Source organism: Erpetoichthys calabaricus, chromosome 1, assembly GCF_900747795.2.
Source record: "Erpetoichthys calabaricus chromosome 1, fErpCal1.3, whole genome shotgun sequence".
Classification (NCBI taxonomy): Eukaryota; Metazoa; Chordata; class Cladistia; order Polypteriformes; family Polypteridae; genus Erpetoichthys; species Erpetoichthys calabaricus.
In genome coordinates, this window is record NC_041394.2 from 100,085,904 (window position 1) to 100,112,731 (window position 26,828).

The following is a 26,828-nucleotide window of genomic DNA, read 5'->3' on the forward strand; positions in this document are numbered from 1 at the left end:
ACAGCCCCCCTGCTCAATCCCCATACGTCAGGATCACAGATAGTCAGCGCAAGATTGACAGAAAAGTAAGCAATCTAGCTTCTCAGCCATCTGCCAATAGCGTCCCTTGTATGAAATCAACTGGGCAAACCAACTGAGGAAGCATGTACCAGAAATTAAAAGACCCATTGTCCGCAGAAATCCGCGATATATATTTAAATATGCTTACATATAAAATCACAATTTAAATGACCGCTACGCGCTCGTGTTGACTCGGCGACGCCCAGAGCAGAAAGAACGCGCTCCGGCCGCTCCAACCGCGCCATGCGGGGAGTGAGAGAGACGGCAATATCTCACACTCTCTCCCCCCTTAAAGAAATTAAATGGGCGCGAGTGAGACCACTGACCTCCCTCCCTTCTATTAGTTATAGGTTATAGTATGTTCGGCTTATCCATGAGTCCGGCTTATCTATGATACGATTTTATTTTAAAAATTCGTATGATTTTTGGTCTCCGGCTAATACATGAGTCCGGCTTATAGACAAGAACTTAGGGTAATTGAAATCTGGTCAAAGGGGAATATTTTCTTAGTACATTTATTTAATTTTCTTAGTATTATTGCTTAGTATCTCTATGGCTGTGGAATTATCGACTTTTACCTTAACCATGGCAAAATCTAAAGCAGTTTATCAGGAAAATATACAGAAATGCAGGTAACCAGCAAATTTAAATGTGTATAGTTCACAAAAAGCGTCACATGAATTATGTTATAAAATGTAAACTTTTCTAAAGCCGTCATCAGATTAACACTTCAGGAGTTATCTTCATACCTGCTCATTTATCATTAACTTTGTTAGCATTTAAATAGTCACATTTATTTCAGGAACAGAGAATTAAATCTCCCAGTGTCGTAGTACTGTAATCGAAAGAGTATAAACTTAACCTTAAGTTGCATGTTTGGCAGACATCTTTAACCTAGCTGACTTACAAGATCATGCTACATTACTGTTTCTTCCTTTGCAACACAAGCAGTATGCTTAAACCCTGGAGTTTTTGAAGAGAGTTACTTAATTGTAGAGTGTTTTTTGTTTTAATACTTGTATAGACTTAATACCATCTCTGAACAAAGTAAAACACATGGAGTCTATGTTTAAAATAAATAAGCCCTGTCAATTTTTTCAGTGCGTTGTTGAAAAAAGATAAATACATATTCGTAAAAGCATGTTGAAATGGGCATGGTAGTATTTCTTGAATTGTTTTTTTTTTTGTTTTGTTTTTTTAAATTTTTTTTTTTTTTAAATTAATGATGTATGTTGCTGTAGAATGTTTTTATTACTATAATTATACTGAATTGATGTTGCTTTCTTTATATTACAGGTGTGTCTTCAAGCATTGCAGATGTTCCCCCTCAGTCTGGATCTGTGGATTCATTATATTACCTTTCTGCGGGAGACACTGAATATGAATCTGAAGGAGTCTACAGAGAAAATTCGCAGGTAACGTACAGATTGAGACTGAAGAAACCCATCTTTTGGGTGGTGACTATAGGAAACTAATTTACAATTTGTGTACAGTGCCCTTTGTGCATTATTAGAGTTTCCTTCCAAAAAAATCAATGTAAGAATATTAGGAACATACTTATCATGTGTATACGGCACACACTACTTCATGCTTAATTGAAAATAAGCACTATGTATAAAAGTTCAAAAGCAAAGATTGCTATATGTTTTACAGTTTGTTAGATCAAGTTAAATTTACTAGGGTCCCACCAATTCCAACAAGACATATAATTCAGACAGGCTCTACCCTCAACCAGTCACAGTAACTTAACTGAGACTCGAGCTGTTTAAGTTATATGAAAAATATCTGAAGCAAATTTTAAAAAGTTCCTCTTGGAAAAAATTAAGGGTGTTGATATTGAGAGATGTAGGTAGAGAGCACATGAAAATGCAAATACCAGAATCTGTATGTAAATGAAACTACCACAGTACAACATGTTGAGATACTGAAGTAGCTTCTTGTAATTGTTAAATATTCAAGTTTTCCTGTCTTATTCAGGGTGTTTTAACTTAAGAATTATTCTACCCAAAATCTATATATATAATTCACTAAGGCAGCCGACCATGGCAGGCAAGATGCAAGACGGAGCCATGCCCATAATTCACTAAGGCAGCCGACCATGGCAGGCAAGACAGAGCCACGCCCATAATCTAGCAGCCGACCATGGCAGGCAAGACGCAAGACAGAGCCTCACTAAGGCAGCCGACCATGGCAGGCAAGATGCAAGACAGAGCCCCGCCCGCCAACTCTAACCCTCCTCCCGTGTCATGGGATATGCACGACAGAGCCCCGCCCGCCAACTCAAACCCTCCTTCCGCGTCCACCCTCGCTCTCGAGTCACGCACACTGCCTGCTCATGTGCCAGCACGCAAGACCTCACCAAACACCGCTTCAGTCGCTTTCGTCTCTTCTACAGTCCACATGCACCTCTGAGCCACGTTGACATTTCATTGTTCTTTTCGGTTCCGGCTGCTTTTCTATATATAATCCACCAAGTCACCCGACCATGGGATACGCACGCACGCAAGACAGAGCCCCACCCGCCAACTCTAACCCTCCACCCGCGTCATGGGATACGCACGACACAGCCCCGCCCGCCAACTCTAACACTCCTCCCACGTCCATTACCTTCACATTGTTTTCCTTTTATTTCTGATCCCGTTCAACAACTATATGGCAACATCGACTTCTCAACTGTGACTCCAGAACAACTCAGTACGCAAGCTATATTAAGCGTCACCAACGAAGACTCGCTACACCTTAATGAACAAGTACTGAAACTTATCCCTACCGACGAAGTAACTTTCACCAGCGTTGACTCCATCGTCACAGACGATCCTGCAGATCAAGTTTCATTCCCCGAAGAATTTCTTAACAGTCTTACTCCCACTGGCATGCCTCTGCATAAACTCAAAATTAAAATAGGTGCTTCTCAGAAACCTCATGCCAGCAAGACGTCTCTGTGATGGCACTAGACTGACTGTTACCAGCATTCACCGCAATTTACTGGAGTGTAAAACTATTGCAGCTCCTACCTCACAAACTGTCCTTATTCCCTGGATATCCCTGACCTCATCAGATTCAAATTTGCCTTTTACTTTTACACACAGACAATTTCCTGTTAGATTGGCCTTTGCAATGACAATTAATAAGGCACAGAGACAAACTTTCAAAACGATATGCCTGTATCTGCCAAAACCAGTGTTCAGTCACGGACAATTGTGTGTTGCTCTCTCCAGAGTTCCATCCTTTCATTCACTGACAGTCGTATCCTCAAACCCACCCCATTTGGACAACTGTGTCGTTCAGGAAGTGTTCACCCATCAATAAATAATTATGCAGCACATGCTACGCTGCGGGTTGGCTAGTTATATATATTTTTAAAATGTTACTTACCCTATGTAGTAGTCCTGGGTGGTATACCGGTTCATACCGAAAACCGTTTATTTTTGTTATATGGATTTTTCTTATACTGCAACACTGGTTTAAATAGCCTAAACAACATTCAGAATGTGGCGCAGTGGGAAACTGTTTAAGGGGGGACCTTTTTCACTGCTACACTGCTAAACACGCATGCAACGGAGTACATGTGTTAGTGGAGGTATTGAGCGGTGAAAATGAACAGAGAACATTCTAAAACCAAAGCTGTAGCAGATGATAAAGTTAAACATGATGACATAGAAGAACTTTTGCCAAAAAAGGAGCCTTGTCTGTTGTCTGGAGATACTTGGGTTTTAAAGGGTCAGATGTGGACCAAACAACTATTTACTACAAATGCTGTTGGCTAAAGTTGTCGCCGGAGGCGGCAAAACAAGCAATTTGCTGCACCACCTTAGCCGCAAACATGCTTTGGAGTACCATGAATGTATGGAACTAAGATTGGCACCCTCCACGCCCTCGGGTAAAACTGAAAAAGCTAGAGGACACTCGAGTCAGATGTCACTTGTAGACGTGTTTGCTAGAGGTACTGCCTACGACAAAATAAGCAAACGGTGGATTGAGATAACCAGTGCCATTACAATCCATATAGCTAACATGTCAGTGGACTGAAATTATTAGCATTAACAGAAAGTGTAGTTGGTTTACAAAAAATATTTAGTATTCATTTTCTAAGACATGTTCAGTGTAATACAACTTTTGACAAACACCTCTGGATATTTTACTAAGACTAAATGCCTCTTTGGATGGTTGAAAATATGTTGTCAAAATTATAGTTTGTTGTTTGCAAAATTTGTTCAATAAAAAGGTTCTATATTTTGACTGCAACTGTCGTGCAATGTGATTCCTTCTCTTTATTAGTGCCACCCATCACTTTATGGGACCATGCAAACCTGTATTAATACTTGTGTGCACATTAAAGTATTTTTTTTTTTTTGTACAATGTACAATTCTCATGACAGTGGAATAAGTTATTCTTAGCCAGTCTACTGCAGTAATTACAGTGGAAAATGTAGTTAACATCCTCTCTTGCATGGGAAAAAAAATACAGTGAAATACCGTGAAACTGGTATAATTTTAAAAAATACCGTGGTATAGAATTTTGGTCATACCGCCCAGCACTACCATGTGGTTTTATAGTGGTGGCCGAAAAAAAGATTTAATCTCATGTTTTCATGCAGAACAGAGTTAAAAAACACTTTACAGTATATAAGAGCACCCATAGATCACCAATACTGTACAAGAGAAAATGATGTCAAAATTGTCTATAGACAAAAGTAAAAAAATATGTTAATACATATGTCTGTTATACAGTTGAATGCTCAAAATGGGCAAAACATTTATTTTTGGCAAAAATATTGTTAAACATACATTTCTGGAAAAGTCCATGGACATCATAATCAAGAAACGCATTTCCATAGTAGTGCACTTTTGAACTGAAGATCTGCTTCTCTCCCTCATTCGCTGGTCAAGAGTCCTGTGTCAATTCAGCACAGTATTACGGGAATGCATTTTCTGTTTATAATGTGCATGGATTTTTCTCAAAATACGTACAAGACAAAACCTTTTATTTTGCTGGAATCCAGGCACTTCCAGGCAGGTGGCACAAGTGCACTGTGAAGAGTGGAGACTACGTTGAGAAATTACATTTATTAGTTTTGTTAAGGTTCATTCCATTTTCTAATAAATCACATTTTGTAACTTTTGCTTGACTCCCCCTCTCATTTAACAATATTTTTGCAAAAAATACATGTGTTATTGTTTTGAACGTATGCCTTGATAACTGACACGAGGATTATGCAACACATACAACATGAGATTGTTTGTTTGTTTGTTTGTTTTCTTTTTTCCTTGGACATTTTTTTCTAATCATTTGCCGTATTGGCCACCTTCTGATTCTGTTGTATCAAACCATTTTCTTTCTGTTAGGCATAATGTTTTTTCTTGGCTATCATTAAATACTACATGAGTTAACTTAAAAAAATAAATAAATAAATAATAATAATTTTTGGTGGCATGTTCTAAATTGATATTCGGCTTTACAGTGACCATCTCCTACTGTAGTGGTTGTCACCTGGACCACTGATGGTAAATGAGACAAGTTGTTTAATATGAATTAATGAGAAAAGATGTCTATCCCCATCCCCTATCTCTCTCTCTTAAACAGTGCATTTGAATCGGCAACACTAGCAGCAGGAACAGACTTCCGGTCTGATCGTCTCTGGGAAATGTATGTTAATTGGGAAAAAGAACAAGGAAATATGAAAGCTGTCACAGCCATTTATGACCGGCTGCTAAGGATTCCCACCCAGCTATACAGCAACCACTTTGAGAGGTAAAGTGTCTGTATCACAAGAAACCTGGTTAAAAGTGAATTGTTGAATTAAATGGGGGAGGATTTAAAATTGCTTAATTGTAGAATGGAAGCACACACATCTTTCACTTAAGAAAATGCATTTTAACCAAATCTGGAAAGATATTTTGTTGTACAAACACCACAGGCTTAATTGGATTCCATATTTTGATATTTAATACACTTTGAATCACTATACAAAACACACACATTTTTTTTTAGGTCACTTTGGAAATGAACATTTTGGAGACCTAACCTAAAATATTAAAGGAACACATAAAATGATGTTTTCAGTTCTCAGCACTGGTCCTTTAAGTGTTACAGTGTGCTCTTAAAGGTTAATAGTATAATCAGTTGTGTCTATAATCAACTTAATTATTCTGTTAGGATTATTAAGTGGGCATGATAATGTTTGGGTGGATAATCGGTGAACATGTTTTGTCAAATGCCCTTTTCAAGTTACTCTCTGACAAGAGTTTTGTTATATCAAATCTTTAGGTTCAAAGAGCATGTGGCAAGCCACCCACCCCGTAAAATATTGTCCACTGAGGAATTCTTGAGACTTAGGACCCAGGTTGTATCAACCCATACCACTTCAAAAACCGAGGAAGTCCAGGATGGATCATTGCCAGAGGATGCACCACCAGGAATCGATTCTACTACTAAAGATTTTGTAATGACTTTTTATTATTTTTGTTTACAGTATTAATTTTAATAGCCTGTTTATGTGTGCCTTTTTTGCCATTTATTTAGTTCTTTTTAATTTGCAACTGCATTACACCAAATAAGTATGTGTGGTAAAAGGTGGTAAGTTAGCAATCTAGCTAAAGTAGCTACATTAGGCCGACCACTAGGGAATCCATTCCCGGACGAGTTTATCCATTCCTGGGAATTTGGGAATCCCACATTTCATTCCCGGGAATCCCGGCTCCCAGGGATGACACAGTGCACGGGCATCTCACATGTGAACGGTTTTAGAACGACCGACACTTATTTTTAATACTGTAAAACTACTGCAATATGTTGACACAGATAAAAGACTAACCTTATCTACAAGCAGTTCATGCTGTCATAGAAGTACATGTATCTTTAGTTGCGGTAATAAGAGCGTAGGAAGCACAACGTCCTCACAGGTGGGGCAGTGATAGTGCTGCTGCTTTGCAGTAAGGAGACTGTGGAAGATTGTGGGTTCGCTTCCCGGTTCCTCCCTGTGTGGATAGTGCTTTGAGTACTGAGGAAAGCACTATATAAATGTAATTTATTATTATTATTATTATTATTATTATTAACGTGTCCAGTGTGCGGTCGTCCATGCGAGAGTGCACCTTCGTGCAAAAGTACGCCAACTGCTGAGAAAGCACGCTCTGCCTCCACTGAAGTAGGCGGCACAATCCTCAGATACTGATACACTTGTTCTAAACAACACCTGCGCTTGCCATTGCTCTGAAACACCGCCATTTCAGTTTTTACTGATGCATCCAGTTTCTTGTCATCATTCTGTGATGGCAAGTTTCTTGGCACAGATAATGCGGATGCAACAGACTGACACATTGCAATTTCAAGTTGCTGTTCAAAGCTGTTGCCTGATGAAGTGCAAGCTGCAGCAATGGCGCCACCTTAATTATTTTCAACTATAACTCTGTTATTTCTTGATCGATTTTTACATTTACACGCTATATATGCGAGCTTGGCCGTTCCCATTTCCCCGGGAATTACAGCAGTTTCATTCTCGGGAATGCAGGAATGAAAAATGTCCAGAAATCCAGGAGCACGGGAATGGATTCCCTTCCGACCACTGAGGTGTAGGGTGCACCATCAGAAGTAATTCTAAAGAATGCAGTAAATGAACAAGGACTCCCAGACCTCTTACAGTAAAATAAAAATGGACTTTTATTGTTAAAAAAGCCTACAAGTGTGGCTGACATAGGTAGGTTCCTAGTTGTATAACTCCACCCCCCACCCATGAGTGCAGTTGACAGCAATGCCAGAGAAAATAGTGTTCCCTCCCTTTAATTCTTGCTGCATCTGTGCCAGTTTTTGAATAATGGCAAAAACCAGAGAGTATAGAGAGAGAGAAACAATTGTTATGCTTCTTGTCTATTGCAAGTTAAGACACCACAGGAAATGAGGTATGCAATATATTCCAGAACTTCATAGCTCAAGTAGAGCGCCAAACCTCTTTCTAAATTAAATTTCTAATGCAACAAGTTATGCACTTTATCAATTTCTTAATTTAAATGAATGAGATAATACAGTAGTTCAACTTAACTTAAAGGTAGACCACTTTAGTTGTGGAGCACCCAGTTACTTCATTTACACCCTGCTTTTTCAAGAAACACATTCACTGCTGCAGTATAGGTGTATGCATATATGCTAAATAGTGAACTCTATCAAAGCTCAAAAAGAAGTATATTAGAAAGTAACAGTTTTATTATCAAAAGTAACTCTGTTAAAGCCTCCAAATGTAAATAAGTCCAATAAAAAAAATATAAGGAAACTGTTCATTGCTTTTAGTAATGTTGCTGGTAAACATGAAGTCTCTCAATTTGAATGAGAGTCCTTGAAGCATGGCACCTTGCAGAGTACAGGCTTAGAAGTGCCACAAATATAACATTTCTTTGCAGTGTCTGCACTTGTTGCACACAGCACATTCAGTAGTTGGTGACTAGTTGCACTTAGTGGGCATCAAAATGTCTATGTGGTGCTGTCCTGTCAGTCAGGTCAAATCGGATGCCTTGTAATGAAGAATTGACATCCGCATCAGTACCAGAGGCTGCAGGTTCCAAATAATCTAATTAATTGTCACTATCTCAATCGCTGCCATTATAATAAAAATATCTTACAACAAATCTTAAAAACATCATTATGTGTTTTTCAAGACAATATAACTATGGATTGTATATTTCTGATACTATATTCCGCGTGATGCTGCCACAAAAAAAAAAAAAAAAAGTACCATGGGTACCTATGTCAGTTGTAAGCTGACACAGAGATAGGCTGCCTGGTGCTTGAGACCCACAGTGAATTTAAAAAAAAAAAAAAAAAAAAGAGCAAAATAAATACTCACATAAATGACATCTTTCACTGATGGGAGAAATGGAGTCATAGAACAGTAGCTGTGTGGCAATCTATTAAATACCAATGTTTCATATAAACCTCTGTCGGCATACTTCACCCTTTAACATTACACTTTAGTATTTCAAACTTTAAGTGAGAACAATTTTGATTCTTGCATTCTCTATAAAAAGGATCATTTAAAAAGAACAGAATATGTAAGCATGCACATGTTCATTAGTATTGAAATCTCTATGGCACCGTCATTTTGGGTGGTGGGTGGAATGAGAAGGTTTTTGATAGTGGGGCATGTATTTTCTGTGATGTAGAATAAAATGCAACTGTCCAGCAGATGAAAGAAGTAAACCTGAAAATTAACCAAAATCATCCTCATTGATGATCCTTAGAACTGTGTTGTCAGGAGATGTTAAGGTTATGGACCAAGATTTGTTTTTTAGAGTATAATTAGTGTAACATTGTCTTCAGTTTAGTTATGTTTGAACAGAATACCTCAAAGCATTTTAAGCCAATGTCACGTTACACAACTTTTCTAGTGATTTTTTATTTTTTTTTATTTTTTCAGTTGTAGCCTTCATTTACATAATGTTATTATAACCTGGGACAATTGCCGGCATTCTCTAGTAAGGTTGGTTGCTTCTTCTGACATATGCAGTGACTCACTCCAACTAGCCTAGGACTTGCTATGATTTTATCTTTAGTTGTAGTACTTGGCTTTGTGTGCATGTGAGCTGACAACCAACAAAGGCTCCTCCAGAAGTAAAGTGCATAAAATGTATCAGTTTGGAATAAGGAACATGTATGTTTTGAAGCTTGCAAACAGAGGAAAGGCCCTTCTTTCTGATATTGTATGTATAAAAACAGAATGGAAAAAAGGGCAGCTGATATTGCTGTACCTGTTAACCCTTCATACAGCGCTGGTTCTGTTAGGCAGAATATTATTGGCTGTCACAAAAAGGGATGAGCACGACATCACTGGAAGATCAGCAGCCAGTCGGTAAATATAACATAGGCAGTGATTTTCAATCACATAAAATGACATGGTCTGTCGACAGCATCAGTGACTGCAGGCAGCAAATTTGACATACCACATGACCAAAAGTAGTATAATGTGACATTGGCTTTATTGGGGTTACATAACCCTTCCAGTAGTAGTGCAAGATGAATTCATATATAATGAATAGTATTTATAAAGCAAAAATTTCAGCTTCACTTTTATGCTTAGTATTTTCATTTTTATCTAAAAGTCTAGTTAAAATAGTTTCCTTTTTATGATTTTTGCATTCAGGCAGAACAGGAACAGAAGGTTCGTGAGCTGCTGATTGCCGAGAGACAGGTGGTTTTCCAAAACAATGAAATTGAAGTCAGCAAACGTTGGAATTTTGAAGAGGCTGTGAGTCTACTTGAGTTTTAAAAAAAAAAAAAAAAAAAAAAAAAGTGTACTTTTTCTATGCATATATTCAAGAAACTTAAATGATTTTAATGTTATTAAATATGTATAATGTTTAGTTTAACAATGTTGTTTCAACATTTGCTTTCCACAGTGCATTTTATACATTTAAATGATCTTTGTAGGTAGAGGACAGATACAGTGCTGTGAAAACTATTTATTCACTTCCCGACATCCTATAGAGTAAACCTTTAACACTAGTGTTACATTGCTACTTAATTTATTTAAATAATAAAGTTGTCCAATATCTATGTTGACCATGTGAAGAGGTAATTGTTCCCTTACTTACTTACTTAGATGGTTAGACTCAGTTGACTGAACACAGCCAGACCTACAGTAGTAGGTATCCCTGTTGAATCTAAACCTCGCCATATATTGATCCTTACCATAAATGTAAAGTACTTACTACAAGGTATGTTGAAAAACCGCAATCAAAGTAACTACTTGATTGGTGGTGGGGGGTGTTGTTAAAACCTTCCAGTCAGGAAAGGGTTACAAAGCCATTTCTGGGGCTCTGGGACCACACTATAGTGAGAGCCATTATCTCCAAATGTTGAACATCTGGAACAGTGGCGAATCATCCCTTCAAAGACCTACCAGTCAAAATTATGCCAAGGGCAGTGCAAAGGCTCATGGGATCCTCTGTAACTTCTCCTGAATAACAACCAAAGACCTGCAGCCCACTTCAGCCTTAGTGAAGGTCAGTGTTCATGGCTTCACAATAAGAAATGGAAAGACAAGTCAGAACTCTTCAGATGTCACAGGTCCCAATATGTCTGGCATAAAGCAAACCCAGCATTTGACAATAAGAACACCATACCCACAATAAAATATGCAGGGATAGTATGGGGATGCTTTGCTGCCCCAGGAACTGGAAGACTTTCCATTATTGAAGAAACCATGAATTGTGGACTTTACCACAATATTCTTAAGGAGGGTGTCTGATCATCTGGTTCTGAAGCTGAAGCAATAACCCAAGGCTCAAAAGCAAGACTACAACTGAATGACTCAGAAGATTCCAAATCAAAGTTTTGCAGTAGCATAGTTAGTCCTAAACTCGGTAGAGATGCTGTGGCAGGACTTGAATTGAGCAGTTCACACCTGCAAACTTTCAAGTGTGTATGGTTTAAAGCAGTTCTGCAAAGAAGAGTGAGCTAAGAATCCTCAACATTGACAAAGACAGTTGTCAAATTATTGGAAGCATTTAGTTGTGATTACTACTAATATTATTTATGCTTAAAGGTACTGTAATTAAGTATTCAAACTGTGGGGTAAAATTCTTTTTCACATGGCTGATAAAGCTTTGGAAAGCTTTGTTTCTTGATTTAAAAACTTGCAAATTCAATCAGGTTTTCTATCTTAATACATTTTTTCTAAAGATCTGAGGAATTAATTGTATACAATAAGCAAAAATAGAGAATATTAAGAAGGGGCAGATTCTTTTTTACAGCACTGTATCTGCTTGAATAGGCTGTTATATATTTGAAGATTATATAATGGTATCATAAAAATGTGTTTTATTTCTGAAATTTTAATGTAATGATTTCTAACTGTTCTGTTGTAATCACTCTTAGGGGTTTATGTTATTAAAATGTTTAAATAATTTGATTAAAATATGAGATAAAGTGTTTTGATGTTAGTATTGTAGAGTGGCTCATTTTTATTTTGTTTATACACTGAAATTAAAAAAAAAAAAAAAAAAAAAAAACCTGCTAAATTGTGTTCCATAGATAAAGAGGCCATATTTCCATGTGAAGCCACTAGACAGAGCACAGCTGCGGAACTGGCAAAGTTACCTTGATTTTGAGATTGCCATTGATTCACACGAGCGAGTTATAGTACTCTTTGAGCGCTGCATGATTGCATGTACACTATATGAAGACTTCTGGTGCAAGGTGAGTTTATGGCTATTTTTAGAGCAAATTGTAGTTTTATTTACAAATATTTTTCTTCATTAACAGCCATGGGTGATTTATTTTTTTAATTATGGAATGTTTCTATTAAAAAAACACAAACTTTCATTTGATACATGTAATTATGTTATATGTTAATGCAGATCACTAAACTGTCTGCATGATGTTAAATTTAAAAATTATTAGTTTTCCTTGAAGACCAGAACATGAGTGCTCCCTAGATTGAGTATTTGTGGCATTTTATGCTTGTTCGTCACCAGAGTCCCAAAAATATGAAAGACAAGTTTTTTCAAAATTCTGATGTCTTAATATGAAAAAAGATCACTTAAAATACATTTTAATTTGGTAAAATATAGGTTTACAGTTGAGGTGCTGATATTTTAAAACATCATCAGAAATTCAACCTCTTCTGAAAGATGAATGGTCACAACGTTTTTATTTCTTTCATTACACAAGTGTTAATGCTGCAATGTGCCATATATTTCAGATATTATCATCATAATTTTAAAAATGTATTAATTGGGTCAGTGCTGGGATCAAACATGTGCCTTTTTTATACACTGCAGTTTACTAGTGGGTAAACTTGTTTTTAACATTTTCAACCTCCATCACCCATCGCTGATATTCAGTAACAGCAAAAACTTGTGGTGTAGGTAAATAGTTATTTTAGAGCAGTAATATCTTCCATATTTTATGTATGTAATTTATTTTCATTTATTATTCTTCCATTATGATTTTGAATCCTCTTCTAACTCAGTTTTTTTGAATTCCGTTGTGGAATGGTCACGTGCTTGCCACGTGTGGAAGGCGCAAGGAAATAACGCAAGGAAGTGGTGGTGTGTGTAATCGAAATTCTCAATGTGAGTCTCAAACCCTCAACCTCAGTAATGCTGCCGCCATTTCAATTTTCCAAGTTTCATCACATTTATTTGAACATCGTTCAGCACTAAACAGCTAGTGTTTTACCTAATGCATTTGTCCTCTTCCTGTTTTTTCCACCTGGATATGCTGTTTAGTATACGAAATACATGGAAAAGCTTAGTGAGGAAGGTACAAGGAATGTTTTTCAAAGAGCCTGTGAGGTCCACCTTCCAAGAAGACCTAACATTCACCTTTTGTGGGCTACTTTTGAAGAGCAACATGGTAGAGTATTTTTTTTTATTAAACTATCTATATAGTACTTTGATTCACTATGTTAGATGAAAGTGAAAGCAAGAGACTAATTGTAACACATGGTTCAAAATACAGTACACCTTAATTTGTCAGGGCATTTAACTGGCTTTCCTTTTCATCACACATATAAATACTTTGGATCACAACTAAATATAATATTTAGTGTTTGGTTCAAGACTGTAAAACCACTAGATGCAGTTAAATGAATTGTGTATAATTTTTAACAATTTATTATGTGTGTGTGTGTGAGTGTGTGTGTATATATGTATACAGTATGTATATGTACAGTGCATCCGGAAAGTATTCACAGCGCATCACTTTTTCCACATTTTGTTAGGTTACAGCCTTATTCCAAAATGGATTAAATTCATTTTTTTCCTCAGAATTCTACACACAACACTCCATAATGACAACGTGAAAAAAGTTTACTTGAGGTTTTTGCAAATTTATTATAAATAAAAAAATTGAGAAAGCACATGTACATAAGTATTTACAGCCTTTGCTCAATACTATGTCGATGCACCTTTGGCAGCAATTACAGCCTCAAGTCTTTTTGAATATGATGCCACAAGCTTAGCACACCTATCCTTGGCCAGTTTCACCCATTCCTCTTTGCAGCACCTCTCAAGCTCTATCAGGTTGGTTGGGAAGCGTCGGTGCACAGCCATTTTAAGATCACTCCAGAATTGTTCAATCGATTTAAAGTCTGGGCTCTGGCTGGGCCACTCAAGGACATTCACAGAGTTGTCCTGAAGCCACTCCTTTGATATTTTGGCTGTGTGCTTAGGGTCGTTGTCCTGCTGAAAGATGAACCGTCACCCCAGTCTGAGGTCAAGAGCGCTCTGGAGCAGGTTTTCATCCAGGATGTCTCTGTACATTGCTGCAGTCATCTTTCCCTTTATCCTGACTAGTCTCCCAGTTCCTGCCGCTGAAAAACATCCCCACAGCATGATGCTGCCACCACCATGCTTCACTGTAGGGATGGTATTGGCCTGGTGATGAGCAGTGCCTGGTTTCCTCCAAACGTGATGCCTGGAATTCACACCAAAGAGTTCAATCTTTTCTTTCTCATGGTCTGAGAGTCCTTCAGATGCCTTTTGGCAAACTCCAGGCGGGCTGCCATATGCCTTTTACTAAGGAGTGGCTTCCATCTGGCCACTCTACCATACAGGCCTGATTGGTGGATTGCTGCAGAAATGGTTGTCCTTCTGGAAGGTTCTCCTCTCTCCACAGAGGACCTCTGGAGGTCTGACAGAGTGACCATCGGGTTCTTGGTCACCTCCCTGACTAAGGCCCTTCTCCCCCGATCGCTCAGTTTAGATGGCCGGCCAGCTCTAGGAAGAGTCCTGGTGGTTTTGAACTTCTTCCACTTATGGATGATGGAGGCCACTGTGCTCATTGGGACCTTCAAAGCAGCAGAAATTTTTCTGTAACCTTCCCCAGATTTGTGCCTCGAGACAATCCTGTCTCGGAGATCTACAGACAATTCCTTTGCCTTCATGCTTGGTTTGTGCTCTGACATGAACTGTCAACTGTGGGACCTTATATAGACAGGTGTGTGCCTTTCCAAATCATGTCCAATCAACTGAATTTACAACAGGTGGACTCCAATTAAGCTGCAGAAACATCTCAAGGATGATCAGTGGAAACAGGATGCACCTGAGCTCAATTTTGAGCTTCATAGCAAAGGCTGTGAATACTTATGTACATGCGCTTTCTCAATTTTTTTTTATTTTTAATAAATTTGCAAAAATCTCAAGTAAACTTTTTTCACGTTGTCATTATGGGGTGTTGTGTGCAGAAGTCTGAGGAAAAAAATGAATTTAATCTATTTTGGAATAAGGCTGTAACATAACAAAATGTGGAAAAAGTGATGTGCTGTGAATACTTTTCGGATGCATTGTATACAGCAGGTTTCTTCTTATAACCCAGAGGACAATGATCTTTCCTAAAATGGATTCCTTGTGCAGATACAGTTGTGCTTGAAAGTTTGTGAACCCTTTAGAATTGTCTATTTCTGCATAAATATGACCTAAAACATCATCAGATTTTCACTCAAGTCCTAAAAGTAGATAAAGAGAAACCAGTTAAACAAATGAGAAAAAAATATTATACTTGGTCATTTATTTATTAAGGAAAAATATTGAATATTACATATTTGTGAGTGGCAAAAGTATGTGAACCTTTGCTTTCAGTATCTGGTGTGACCCCCCTTTGCAGCAATAACTGCAACTAAACGTTTCTGGTAACTTTTGATCAGTCCTGCACACCGGCTTGGAGGAATTTTAGCCAGAAAAGAACAGCTTCAACTCTGGGATGTTGATGGGTTTCCTCACATTAACTGCTCGCTTTCAGGTCCATCCACAACATTTCGAGTGGATTAAGGTCGGGACTTTGACTTGGCCATTCCAAAACATTAACTTTATTCTTCTTTAACCATTCTTTGGTAGAACAACTTGTGTGCTTAGGGTTGTTGTCTTGCTGTATGACCCACCTTCTCTTGAGATTCAGTTCATGGACAGATGTCCTGACATTTTCCTTAAGAATTCTCTGATATAATTCAGAATTCATTGTTCCATCAATGAAGGCAAGCCGTCCTGGCCCAGATGCAGCAAAACAGGCCCAAACCATGATACTACCACCACCATGTTTCACAGATGGGATAAGGTTCTTATGCTGGAATGCAGTGTTTTCCTTTCTCCAAACATCACGCTTTTCATTTAAACCAAAAAGTTCTATTTTGGTCTCATCCATCCACAAAACATTCTTCCAATAGCCTTCTGGTTTGTCCACGTGATCTTTAGCAAACTGTAGACGAGCAGCAGTGTTTTTTTTGGAGAGCAGTGGCTTTCTCCTTGCAACCCTGCCATGTACACCATTGTTGTTCAGTGTTCTCCTGATGGTGGACTCATGAAAATGAACATTAGCCAATGTGAGAGAGGCCTTCAGTTGCTTAGAAGTTACCCTGGGGTCCTTTGTGACCTCACCGACTATTACACGCCTTGCTCTTGGAGTGATCTTTGTTGATCGACCACTCCTGGGGAGGGTAACAATGGTCTTGAATTTCCTCCATTTGTACATAATCTGTCTGACTGTGGATTGGTGGAGTCGAGACTCATTAGGGATGATTTTGTAACCTTTTCCAGCCTGATGAGCATCAACAACTCTTTTTCTGAGGTCTTCAGAAATCTCCTTTGTTTGTGCCATGATACACTTCCACAAACGTGTGTTGTGAAGAGCAGACTTTGATAGATCCCTGTTCATTAAATAACACAGGGTGCCCACTCACGCCTGATTTTCATCCCATTGATTGAAAACACCTGACTCGAATTTCACCTTCAAACTAACTGCAAATCCTAGAGGTTCACATACTTTTGCCACTCACAAATATGTAATATTCGATCGTTTTCCTCAATAAATAAATGACCAAGTATAATATTTTTATCTCATTTGTTTAACTGGTTTATCTACTTTTAGGACTTGAGTGATGTTTTAGGTCATATTTATGCAGAAATATAGAAAATTCTAAAGGGTTCACAAACTTTCAAGCACAACTGTAAAATGCCTCCAGTTCTTTAATCTCAATGTAAGTGAACTTAAAGTAAAATAATGGGGCAATATAAGCAGCTGTATTTATCATGATTAAAATGTGAACATGAGTTTTTCTCAAATCTTTCTCTCTAGGTAACCGTCAAGAAGCTCGGCGTATACTGGAAAATTTGGAGCAGTTAGTTCCAGGACTGGCAATGGTGCGATTGCGCAGAGCTAGCTTGGAAAGGCGGGCAGGGAACATGGAGGCAGCAGAGTCGCTGTTGCGGGAAGCAGTGCAGTATAGCCAAGGAACTCCTCTCCATGCTTTTTATTCAATAAAGCTGGCCAGGCAGCTACTAAGGGTTCAGAAGAACCTGGGCCGTGCTAGAAAAGTACTGCTTGATGCTATTGAAAAAGAACCGGTAAAGGAGGACCATATGATTTTTTTTCTAAAATTGCCTGTAATAGCATATAATTTAAAATTGCTGTTAATTTAATCAAGTCTGGGAAAATGTCTGTATAGCACAGATTGTATTTTTCAAAACACCGTTGAAGCAGCATATGTCACAATCATCAGTTTTAGCTGTCCACTTCCAGGAATCCTTATTCTACCAAATTTGAGAAAACTTCTCTTATTGTTCGTCAGGAATATTCTGTATTAATACTTGTCTTCCTAGTAATTTTATTTTTGTTTTCTTTTATTTCCTATAAGTATGCTTTCTGTATTACTGTAAATATTTGTTATAGTAGATATCCATCCATCTACAGTTAGGTCCATAAATATTTGGACAGAGAACTTTTTTCTAATTTTGGTTCTGTACATTACCACAATGAATTTTAAATGAAACAACTCGGATGCAGTTGAAGTGCAGACTTTCAGCTTTAATTCAGTGGGGTGAACAAAGTGATTGCATAAAAATATGAGGCAACTAAAGCATTTTTTTAACACAATCCCTACATTTCAGGGGCTCAAAATTAATTGGACAATTGACTCAAAGGCTGTTTCATGGGCAGTTGTGGGCAAGTCCGTCGTTATGTCATTATCAATTAAGCAGATAAAAGGCCTGGAGTTGATTTGTGGTGTGGTGCTTGCATTTGGAAGATTCTGCTGTGAACAGACAACATGCGGTCAAAGGAGCTCTCCATGCAGGTGAAAGAAGCCATCCTTAAGCTGCGAAAACAGAAAAAACCCATCCGAGAAATTGCTACAATATTATGAGTGGCAAAATCTACAGTTTGGTACATCCTGAGAAAGAAAGCAAGCACTGGTGAACTCGGCAACGCAAAAAGACTTGGATGTCCACAACAGTGGTGGATGATCGCAGAATCATTTCCATGGTGAAGAGAGGATTCTAGCAGCTGCATTCTGCACTAGCTGCAAACGATTTATGTCTTTTTTTGGGTACTCCTGAGAGGATTGTGTTACAGTAATCTAGCCGACTGAAAACAAACGCGTGAACTTATTTCTCAGCATCTTTCAATGATATAAGAGGTCTTATTTTTGCTATGTTTCTTAAGTGAAAAAAATGCTGTCCTAGTGAACTCATTAATATGCGATTTAAAATTCGGATTACAGTCAACAGTTACCCCTAAGCTTTTTACCTCCGTCTTGACTTAAACACTAGTGTTTATTGATGATGCGACACAGGACAGAAGCAGCCGAATGAATTCTGAGGTGTTCAGAGACATACCATCTGCTCAAATCCAGCTAAATGCAGTCAAATTGATTGGGCGGCGTTTCATGATACAGATGGACAATGACGCAAAACATACAGCCAAAGCAACCCAGGAGTTTATTAAAGCAAAGAAGTGGACAATTCTTGAATGGCCAAGTCAGTCACCTGATCTTAAACCAATTGAGCATGCATTTCACTTGTTGAAGACTAAACTTCAGACAGAAAGGCCCATAAACAAACAGCAACTGAAAGCCGCTGCAGTAAAGGCCTGGCAGAGCATTAAAAAGGAGGAAACCCAGGATCTGGTGATATCCATGAGTTCAAGACTTCAGGCTGTCATTGCCAGCAAAGGGTTTTCAACCAAGTATTAGAAATGAACATTTTATTTCCAGTTATTTAATTTGTCCAATTACTTTTGAGCCCCTGAAATGAGGGAGGATTGTGTTAAAAAAATGCTTTAGTTGCCTCACATTTTTATGCAATCGTTTGTTCACCCCACTGAATTAAAGCTGAAAGTCTGCACTTCAACTGCATCTGAGTTGTTTCATTTAAAATTCATTGTGGTAATGTACAGAACCAAAATTAGAAAAAAGTTGTCTCTGTCCAAATATTTATGGACCTAACTATCTTCTTAGCCTACTTTAATCCAGTCATCTACCAATCACAGCATGATAAAGCCTATCCAAACATCATGGACTCTTCATGGTGTAACACCAGTCCATCACAGGATACACATCCTGCATGCACATAAAGATAATTAAGGGTTAACGTAAGACTTTTATCTATGTAATTTTCAATTATAATGACTTTTTCTTCATTCTCATTTCAAACAATTTCTACAAGAACTTCACAAAAGATTTGGCAATCTCTCAAAAAAGACAATACTACCCCACCACCTTATTCATAAATGTACAGTGTTCTGTAGTACGTAAGCTTATGTAATCCGGGTTGTGCCTGTAAGGGTAACTCCCCTCTTGCAGTCAGCATTAAGCATCTATTCATTTGATTCTATCTCACTAAAATACTAAGCAGAAGAGCATCCTTGCAAGTTGACCTAAAATTATCTTGTCATATATGCAAAACAAAGTTGAAGACCAAAAAATCCAATTTGAAAATTAGACTTTTTTTTTTTTTTTTTACTTTAAACACTGAACATGTTTTAATCAAACAAAAAGAGATTTTAAAGTCTCTGGTAGTATTTACACAAATTTTATCATTTAAGGTTTTGAGTATAGGCATCTGTTTTTAAACATTGTAAAGCTTGTCGTATAGTTTTAAATGGTTTTAATATTAATTTTTAAGAATACAAAAGTACATTATACATGCTTAAAATAACACTGCAGTTACTAGTCCTTAAACGCATACTGAAAACACAGTAAATAAATATGCATATGTTATACATCTTACAGTTTAGTTTATAATGCCTGCCTAGATATGGATATGGAAAATGGGTTCAGGTTACTAAGTGCATTTTAAAAAGGACAATATAATTTAGGATTTAAAAGTATTGTGTTAATAATTACACACATGAAAACTCAAAGTTTAACAAAGCATTACTAAAATAATTTTGTATTACATCCAGACTCTTTGTCATACTGTGTAATAGGATGGAGGTGAAGAGAGAAACCATGACAAAAAGCAAAGCATACACATGTTATAATGTATTGTTAATGAAAAAAAAATGTATGAAGTAATCAAAAGGTTTTGAGTTTGACTAATTAAGTGTATTAGTATTCACTGGGATTATGTTGAAAAATTACAGTTGTTGAGCTTCCCGGATGTTTCTTTTGTTACAATGGCCATAAATATTCTCTGTCCACTCATAATTGTCTTGCTTATGGAACCAGTCTTCTGAAGGTGACTTGATTCCTTCTTCATTGGCATAAAGGTAGTCCTTTTAGATTTTGGAACAGGTAGTAGTCACACAGGGCAAGGCCTGGAGAATATGGTGGATGAGGCATCTGTTCAAATCCACAGTTTTGCAAAGCTATCTTTGGAACCTTTGCAGTGTGAGTGAGGGCATTGTTGTGAAGCAGAAGGCAGATGCAACAGCTTTCTTTGCCACTTTTCCCTTACTGACTTCTGCGAATGCTAAAGAAATTCAGTGTAATATTGACTGTTTATGTAGTCTTTTGAGTCATGGAGTTTAGTACGAACTGTGCCCTCAACATAAATTGTACATATGATCCTGATGGAACTGTCTTGGACCTTCACATTTCCTTGGTGCTGAGAAATGCCATTCTTCCATTGCTCTTTCCTGGACTGTAACTCTAATTCTTAATTATACTATATATCGGTCTATATGGGTAAATTTCTGCTATCAGTGTAATAGGATTTCCTTCAAGATGGATCCTGCCTTGATGGAATTCTGCAGCCAGTCTTTTGACTGATGTAGCTCAAGGGTATCGTCTTCTAGCAAAAACAGAATAATTCTTGATTTTTGCATTTCTTGGCGCTTCTATCAACTCATGTCAAACACAAGAAACATGACTAGCAATTATAGAAATGTGTAATTTACATACTTTGACCATTTGCAAAACCAGCACCATAAAATACTCTTTATAGGTCTAGGCTCATACATTTTTTTTTGTTCATCAATTGTGCATATACCAAGAATATTTTAAATAAAATAGGCAATGTATTTTTAAGACTGTGAGAAAGTGATGTATGCTGATGATATGACTTCATGTTTAATTTATGAAAATGTTCACGCTCAGTAAGGGAAAAGTGACAAAGATTCACAAGGTTTTTTTTTTCTTATTCAGGAAAACGGCAAATTGCATATGAATTTATTGGAGCTGGAGTTCAGTGCAGATGTGCGACAGAACGAAGGCAACATTCTACAGTGTATAAATGGAGCACTGAGTAGTAACCTGCCACCTGAAATGAGGAAAATTTTCTCACAAAGACGCCTTGAGTTTCACGAGGACTTTGGCACTACCATACAAAGGTGTGTGTGTGTATGGAAAATGGCTTCAAGCATATGTTGCGGTTAAATACAACTAGGAGAATGTTGTTTTAAAGTAAACATTTTTCTCTTTTAAATAGTTTGCTTACTGCTTATGAAGAGCATCAAAAGTTACTTGAACTATCATCTAGGAAGAGAGCTGCAGAAAATGGGTAAATTATTATTTTACTTTAATATGACTTTACTCGAGTCTTTTGACATGCCTTTTATTATAGGAATCTTTAGGAAAGTTCAAGATATATGTACCAACTGAACTAGGCAATATCAGCCTGAAGAGACAGTCCCTAAATTTTAATTATTTGGAAGCTGTGAACTTAAACATATCACAATAAATACAGTGTGCATTATGAAGTACAAATTTAACTTTATTTCTATAAAGGCAGTCTAGAAGGTTTATATTACATTCAGATTTTTAATGTAAATTAAAAATTAACAAACTAAAGGTAGTAAAACCAAAGTCAATATAAAGCTGTGAAATTAATAATATATATCAAAGAGGTCACCTAAAGTATCATAATGTATGTAAATTCACACCAATATGTCAAAAACAGTCATGTTTTTCCCCAAAGGTGTTTATACAAAACATATAAAATTTCAAGAGGTAAAAGAAGGATCATTAATAAGTCTGTTCTGTAGGGCATCAAATAGTTTTGCTGGCTGTGCATTCAATACCGCTTCAGCAGATGTAGGCAGTTAATATGTTTACACTGATAAATGATTATGTTGCGGACAGAGGCCGCTGATCTTAAGACTATAAGGGAAGCTCTGCCTCCTCTAAAATATCTGGGAAAAAAATATTCAAATATGTACTGTTGTATTTACATTGGTATTACAAAGAGCATGGTAGAACATTTTCAACTTCATGGCTAATTCATTGAGTCTGCAATAACTTCATGATTTGCAATAACTTCCTGTTTTTTTTTTTTCCTCATACATTCTCGTGGAAGTATTATCCATTAAAACCCATTGTGCATTTTCACTGGACTTCAGTGGCTCTTCACAATATGCTTTGTTTTCAGTTCAGCAAAGCTAGAAGTTTATTGGACAAATGCTTCAAAGCACGATTTCCATGGAAGCTCAGCATCTCTGGGAGTGAATGAGGCTGTGGGCTGGCCAGGATGCTGAGCTGCTGCATGATTATTGGATGAACTGTCAAAGTGACTGGACCTCTTTTTGATTGACAGCATTTTGGCATTGGAGTATTTCAAGTTCAGTCCCATGCAGATATTTGGCAAGTGAAGTCGTGAGACAACCTGCTGTTTGTAGTCTGTTATTTGCTAGTGATATAGCCCTCTATATTCATTTTTACATATCTTACTGTAAATAAAAACATAAATATAGCATCCTTGAGTTTGCTCCTTGTTTCAGTTTAGAAAAGTTCGTTCATTTATTTCAAACTAGGTTACGGTTTTGAAGACTAGCCAGCCAGCCAGCCAGCTAGCTGTGCATAATGGCAGACAGTGCTAATATTGTTGACCTGACTTTGGCAAAGCCATTTGATAATCTTCCTTATGAGGAGAGACTCAGAATTAAACAGCAGGGCAGATCAACACCCAAGACTGATTTGGTTCAAATATCAGGGAAAAATAACCAGCCTTTTCAACTCTCCTGGTGTAACAAGGTGAGCTGGCTGACTGGAAGTGCTGTGACAAAGAGAATGTACTGTTGGCCATGCATAATGAAACCATCTCAGGTTGTCCATTCAAAACTGGGTTTGACAGGGCATACAAAAGACATGAGAAAAGCAATGAACATGTCGGTTCATGTGCACGGATAAGTTGTCTTGGCAGGGTCAGAGTAGAACATGCAATTAATGATGGTGTTTGCATTAAGATGGCAAAACACAATGAAACGTGAAAAAAACAGCCTTTCTTAACTGCCTAATTGACGTCACTTCACTATTTGGCTGTCAAGAGCTGGCATTCAGAGGGTATGATAAAGGTAGTGAATCTGCTAACAAGGGGAATTACAGAGAATTCACTGAAACATTATCCAGACATGATTGTCTTGGCCACACACTTGAAGTCATCTTCTGTGTTTTCTGGCATGTCCCATTCCTTTCAAAATGATTTAACTTCTCCTATTGCAGTCACTGTTGTTGATGAAAATCAATGGTCAAGTTCAAACTGCTCCTTTTTTTGCATTGTAAGTCATGCACAACTGTCTGTCATAGTTCAACATGTCGATACTGCAGGTCAAATTTAGGAGCAATTTGTTGGATTTTCTTATGTTTTTGGGTGAGCAAGATGCCCAGTCTATCTTTGATGTTTCAAATAAAAAATGCAGGGCTATAGTACAAAGAAACATTTGGTGCAAACCTATGATGGAGCTGCTGTTCTGGTTCCCCCTGTGAATACACTTCAGGCTAAAGTTAAAGAAGTAGGCCCAAATGCAATTTTTGTACACTGTGATGCACACAAACAGAACCTGGTGTTGTCTCGGGGGCAAAATGCTTGTCTGAATCCAGAATGTTTTTTGCATCTGCCTGGGTTTGCCGCATTTTTTTTTCCCCTAAATCTACCAAGATGTCCTTTCTCGAGTCTTAAGAGTTTTCAAGGTTGTCCAGAAATGCACCTACTTGGTGGAACTTTACATTATGAATTGTGAGCACTGTGGCGGACTATGATGGGCTCCTGCAGACTTGCAGAAAAGATTGTCGAGGATGAGAACATAATAGGTGAGGACACATTCAATGCTGCCAAAGGCTTCTTATGGACACTGGAAGATTGAGTTTGTTTTCGTGTTGAATACACATGAACAAATCTTCTCAAAAACTGATGTGGTCTTTGACACCGTGCAGCAGAGGCCTATGGATGTTATTTACTGCAAGCAAAGAACTGAGAGTTTTCTTGCTTTTGCAAAGGAGAAGAGGTCAGAGGATGATTTTAAAGCTGTTTATGCTAAAGCAGCAAGTCTCATGTGGGACCCTCAAGATGAGTCTAGGTGAAAATGTTTGTGTCTGTCACAATTGCAGGATCCCCAGGAGCATTACAGAAATCTTTACATGACCATCCTAAACAATCTTGTGGAGTAGATTTCTCAAATTTGCAAAATATGCACTTCCTAGAACTAACCAATCCAAGGAAATTTGATGAAATGAGACAGGTGTTTCCTGAAGAGGCATTATAAAGTGTCCTGAAAAGTTATGGCCATTTCTTTGATTTAGGGAGACTGAGATCTGAACTCCAAGTCCTATATTCAAATCGTGATTTGCAGGGCAACAGGGGTAAGCTGTGTGATTTCTTGGTGTTTATTAAAGACTAGACAAAAAGGCCGTTTCGACAACGTAAGATGAAATGGGCACAAGTTTGTGTCAGCAGTGTATGAAGAACAAATGATAAGTAATGAAGAAGTTGTTTTGTAATGATTGTAATCCGCTTTACTCATTATTGTACAGGCTTGTACTGTTAGTTGATGAATTTTCCAGGCCTATAGTATAATATTGAATGATGAATGTTCCAGTACAATAGATAGATACTTTATTAATCCCAATGGGAAATTCACATTCTGCAGCAGCAGCATACTGATACAATAAATTAAAGATTGATAATAATGCAGGTGAAAAACAGACAATATCTTTGTATAATGTTAAATGTTAACGTTTACCCCCCCCCCCCCCCAGGTGAAATTGAAGAGTCGCATAGCTTAGGGGAAGAACGATCTCCTCAATCTGTCAGTGGAGCAGGACAGTGACAGCAGTCTGTCGCTGAAGCTGCTCTTCTGTCTGGAGATGATACTATTTAGTGGATGCAGTGGATTCTCCATAATTGATAGGAGCCTGCTGAGCGCCCTTCGCTCTGCCACAGATGTTAAACTGTCCAGCTCCATGCCAACAATAGAGCCTGCTTTCCTCACCAGTTTGTCCAGGCGTGAGGCGTCTTTCTTCTTAATACTGCCTCCCCAGCACACTACCGCGTAGAAGAGGGCGCTCACCACAACCGTCTGATAGAACATCTGCAGCATCTTATTGCAGATGTTGAAGGACGCCAGCCTTCTAAGGAAGTATAGTCGGCTCTGTCCTTTCTTGCACAGAGCATCAGTATTGGCAGTCCAGTCTAATTTATCATCCAGCTGCACTCCCAGATATTTATAGGTCTGCACCATCTGCACACAGTCACCTTTGATGATCACGGGGTCCATGAGGGGTCTGGGCCTCCTAAAATACACCACCAGCTCCTTGGTTTTGCTGGTGTTCAGTTATAGGTGGTTTGAGTCGCACCATTTAAGAAAGTCATTGATTAGGTCCCTATACTCCTCTTCCAGCCCATTCCTGATGCAGCCCACGATAGCAGTGTCATCAGCGAACTTTTGCACATGGCATGACTCCGAGTTGTATTGGAAGTCCGATGTATATATGCTGAACAGGACCGGAGAAAGTACAGTCCCTTGTGGCACTCCTGTGTTGCTGACCACAATGTCAGACGTGCAGTTTCCAAGACGCACATACTGAGGTCTGTCTTTAAGATAGTCCACGATCCATGCCACTAGGTATGAATCTACTCCCATCTCTGTCAGCTTGTCCCTAAGGAGCAGAGGTTGGATTGTGTTGAAGGCGCTAGAGAAGTCTAGAAACATAATTCTTACAGCACCACTGCCTCTGTCCAAGTGGGAGAGGGATCGGTGTAGCATGTAGATGATGGCATCCTCCGCTCCCACCTTCTCCTGATATGCAAACTGCAGAGGGTCAAGGGCGTGTTGAACCTGTGGCCTAAGGTGGTGAAGCATCCTCTCCATGGTCTTCATCACATGTGATGTCAGAGCAACAGGCCGAAAGTCATTCAGCTCACTAGGACGTGATACCTTTGGGACTGGGGTGATGCAAGATGTTTTCCAAAGCCTTGGGACTCTCCCCTGTTCCAGGCTCAGGTTGAAGATGCGCTGTAGAGGACCCCCCAGCTCCAATGCACAGACCTTCAGCAGTCGTGGTGATACTCCATCTGGACCCGCTGCTTTGCTGGCACGAAGTCTCCTCAGCTCTCTGCTCACCTGCGCTGTTGTAATTATGGGGGGGGGATGTCTCTCCTATGCTGGTATCAGCAGAAGGATGTGTGGGGGGTGCAGTACTCCGAGGTGAGAGTGGGTTAGGGTGGTCAAACCTGTTAAAGAAGTTGTTCATTTGGTTTGCTCTCTTCATGTCTCTCTCGATGGTGGTACCCCGCTTCGAGCTGCAGCCAGTGATGATCTTCATCCCATCCCACACTTCCTTCATACTGTT

At 38.3% G+C, this 26,828-nt stretch overlaps 1 protein-coding gene across 3 annotated transcripts in view; it reads left to right on the forward strand.

The window, feature by feature from the left end:
* Window positions 1–26,828, forward strand: part of si:ch211-114c17.1 (pre-mRNA-processing factor 39) — a 49,686-nt gene that overhangs the window by 14,522 nt on the left and 8,336 nt on the right. For all 3 annotated transcript variants that reach the window (XM_028804272.2, XM_028804289.2, XM_028804280.2), the window contains exons 4-12: window positions 1,357–1,475; window positions 5,645–5,812; window positions 6,329–6,503; window positions 10,191–10,295; window positions 12,083–12,247; window positions 13,282–13,408; window positions 17,123–17,391; window positions 21,411–21,595; window positions 21,694–21,765. In XM_028804272.2, the coding sequence (XP_028660105.1) occupies window positions 1,357–1,475; window positions 5,645–5,812; window positions 6,329–6,503; window positions 10,191–10,295; window positions 12,083–12,247; window positions 13,282–13,408; window positions 17,123–17,391; window positions 21,411–21,595; window positions 21,694–21,765 (1,385 nt within the window). The remainder of the gene's footprint in view (window positions 1–1,356; window positions 1,476–5,644; window positions 5,813–6,328; window positions 6,504–10,190; window positions 10,296–12,082; window positions 12,248–13,281; window positions 13,409–17,122; window positions 17,392–21,410; window positions 21,596–21,693; window positions 21,766–26,828) is intronic.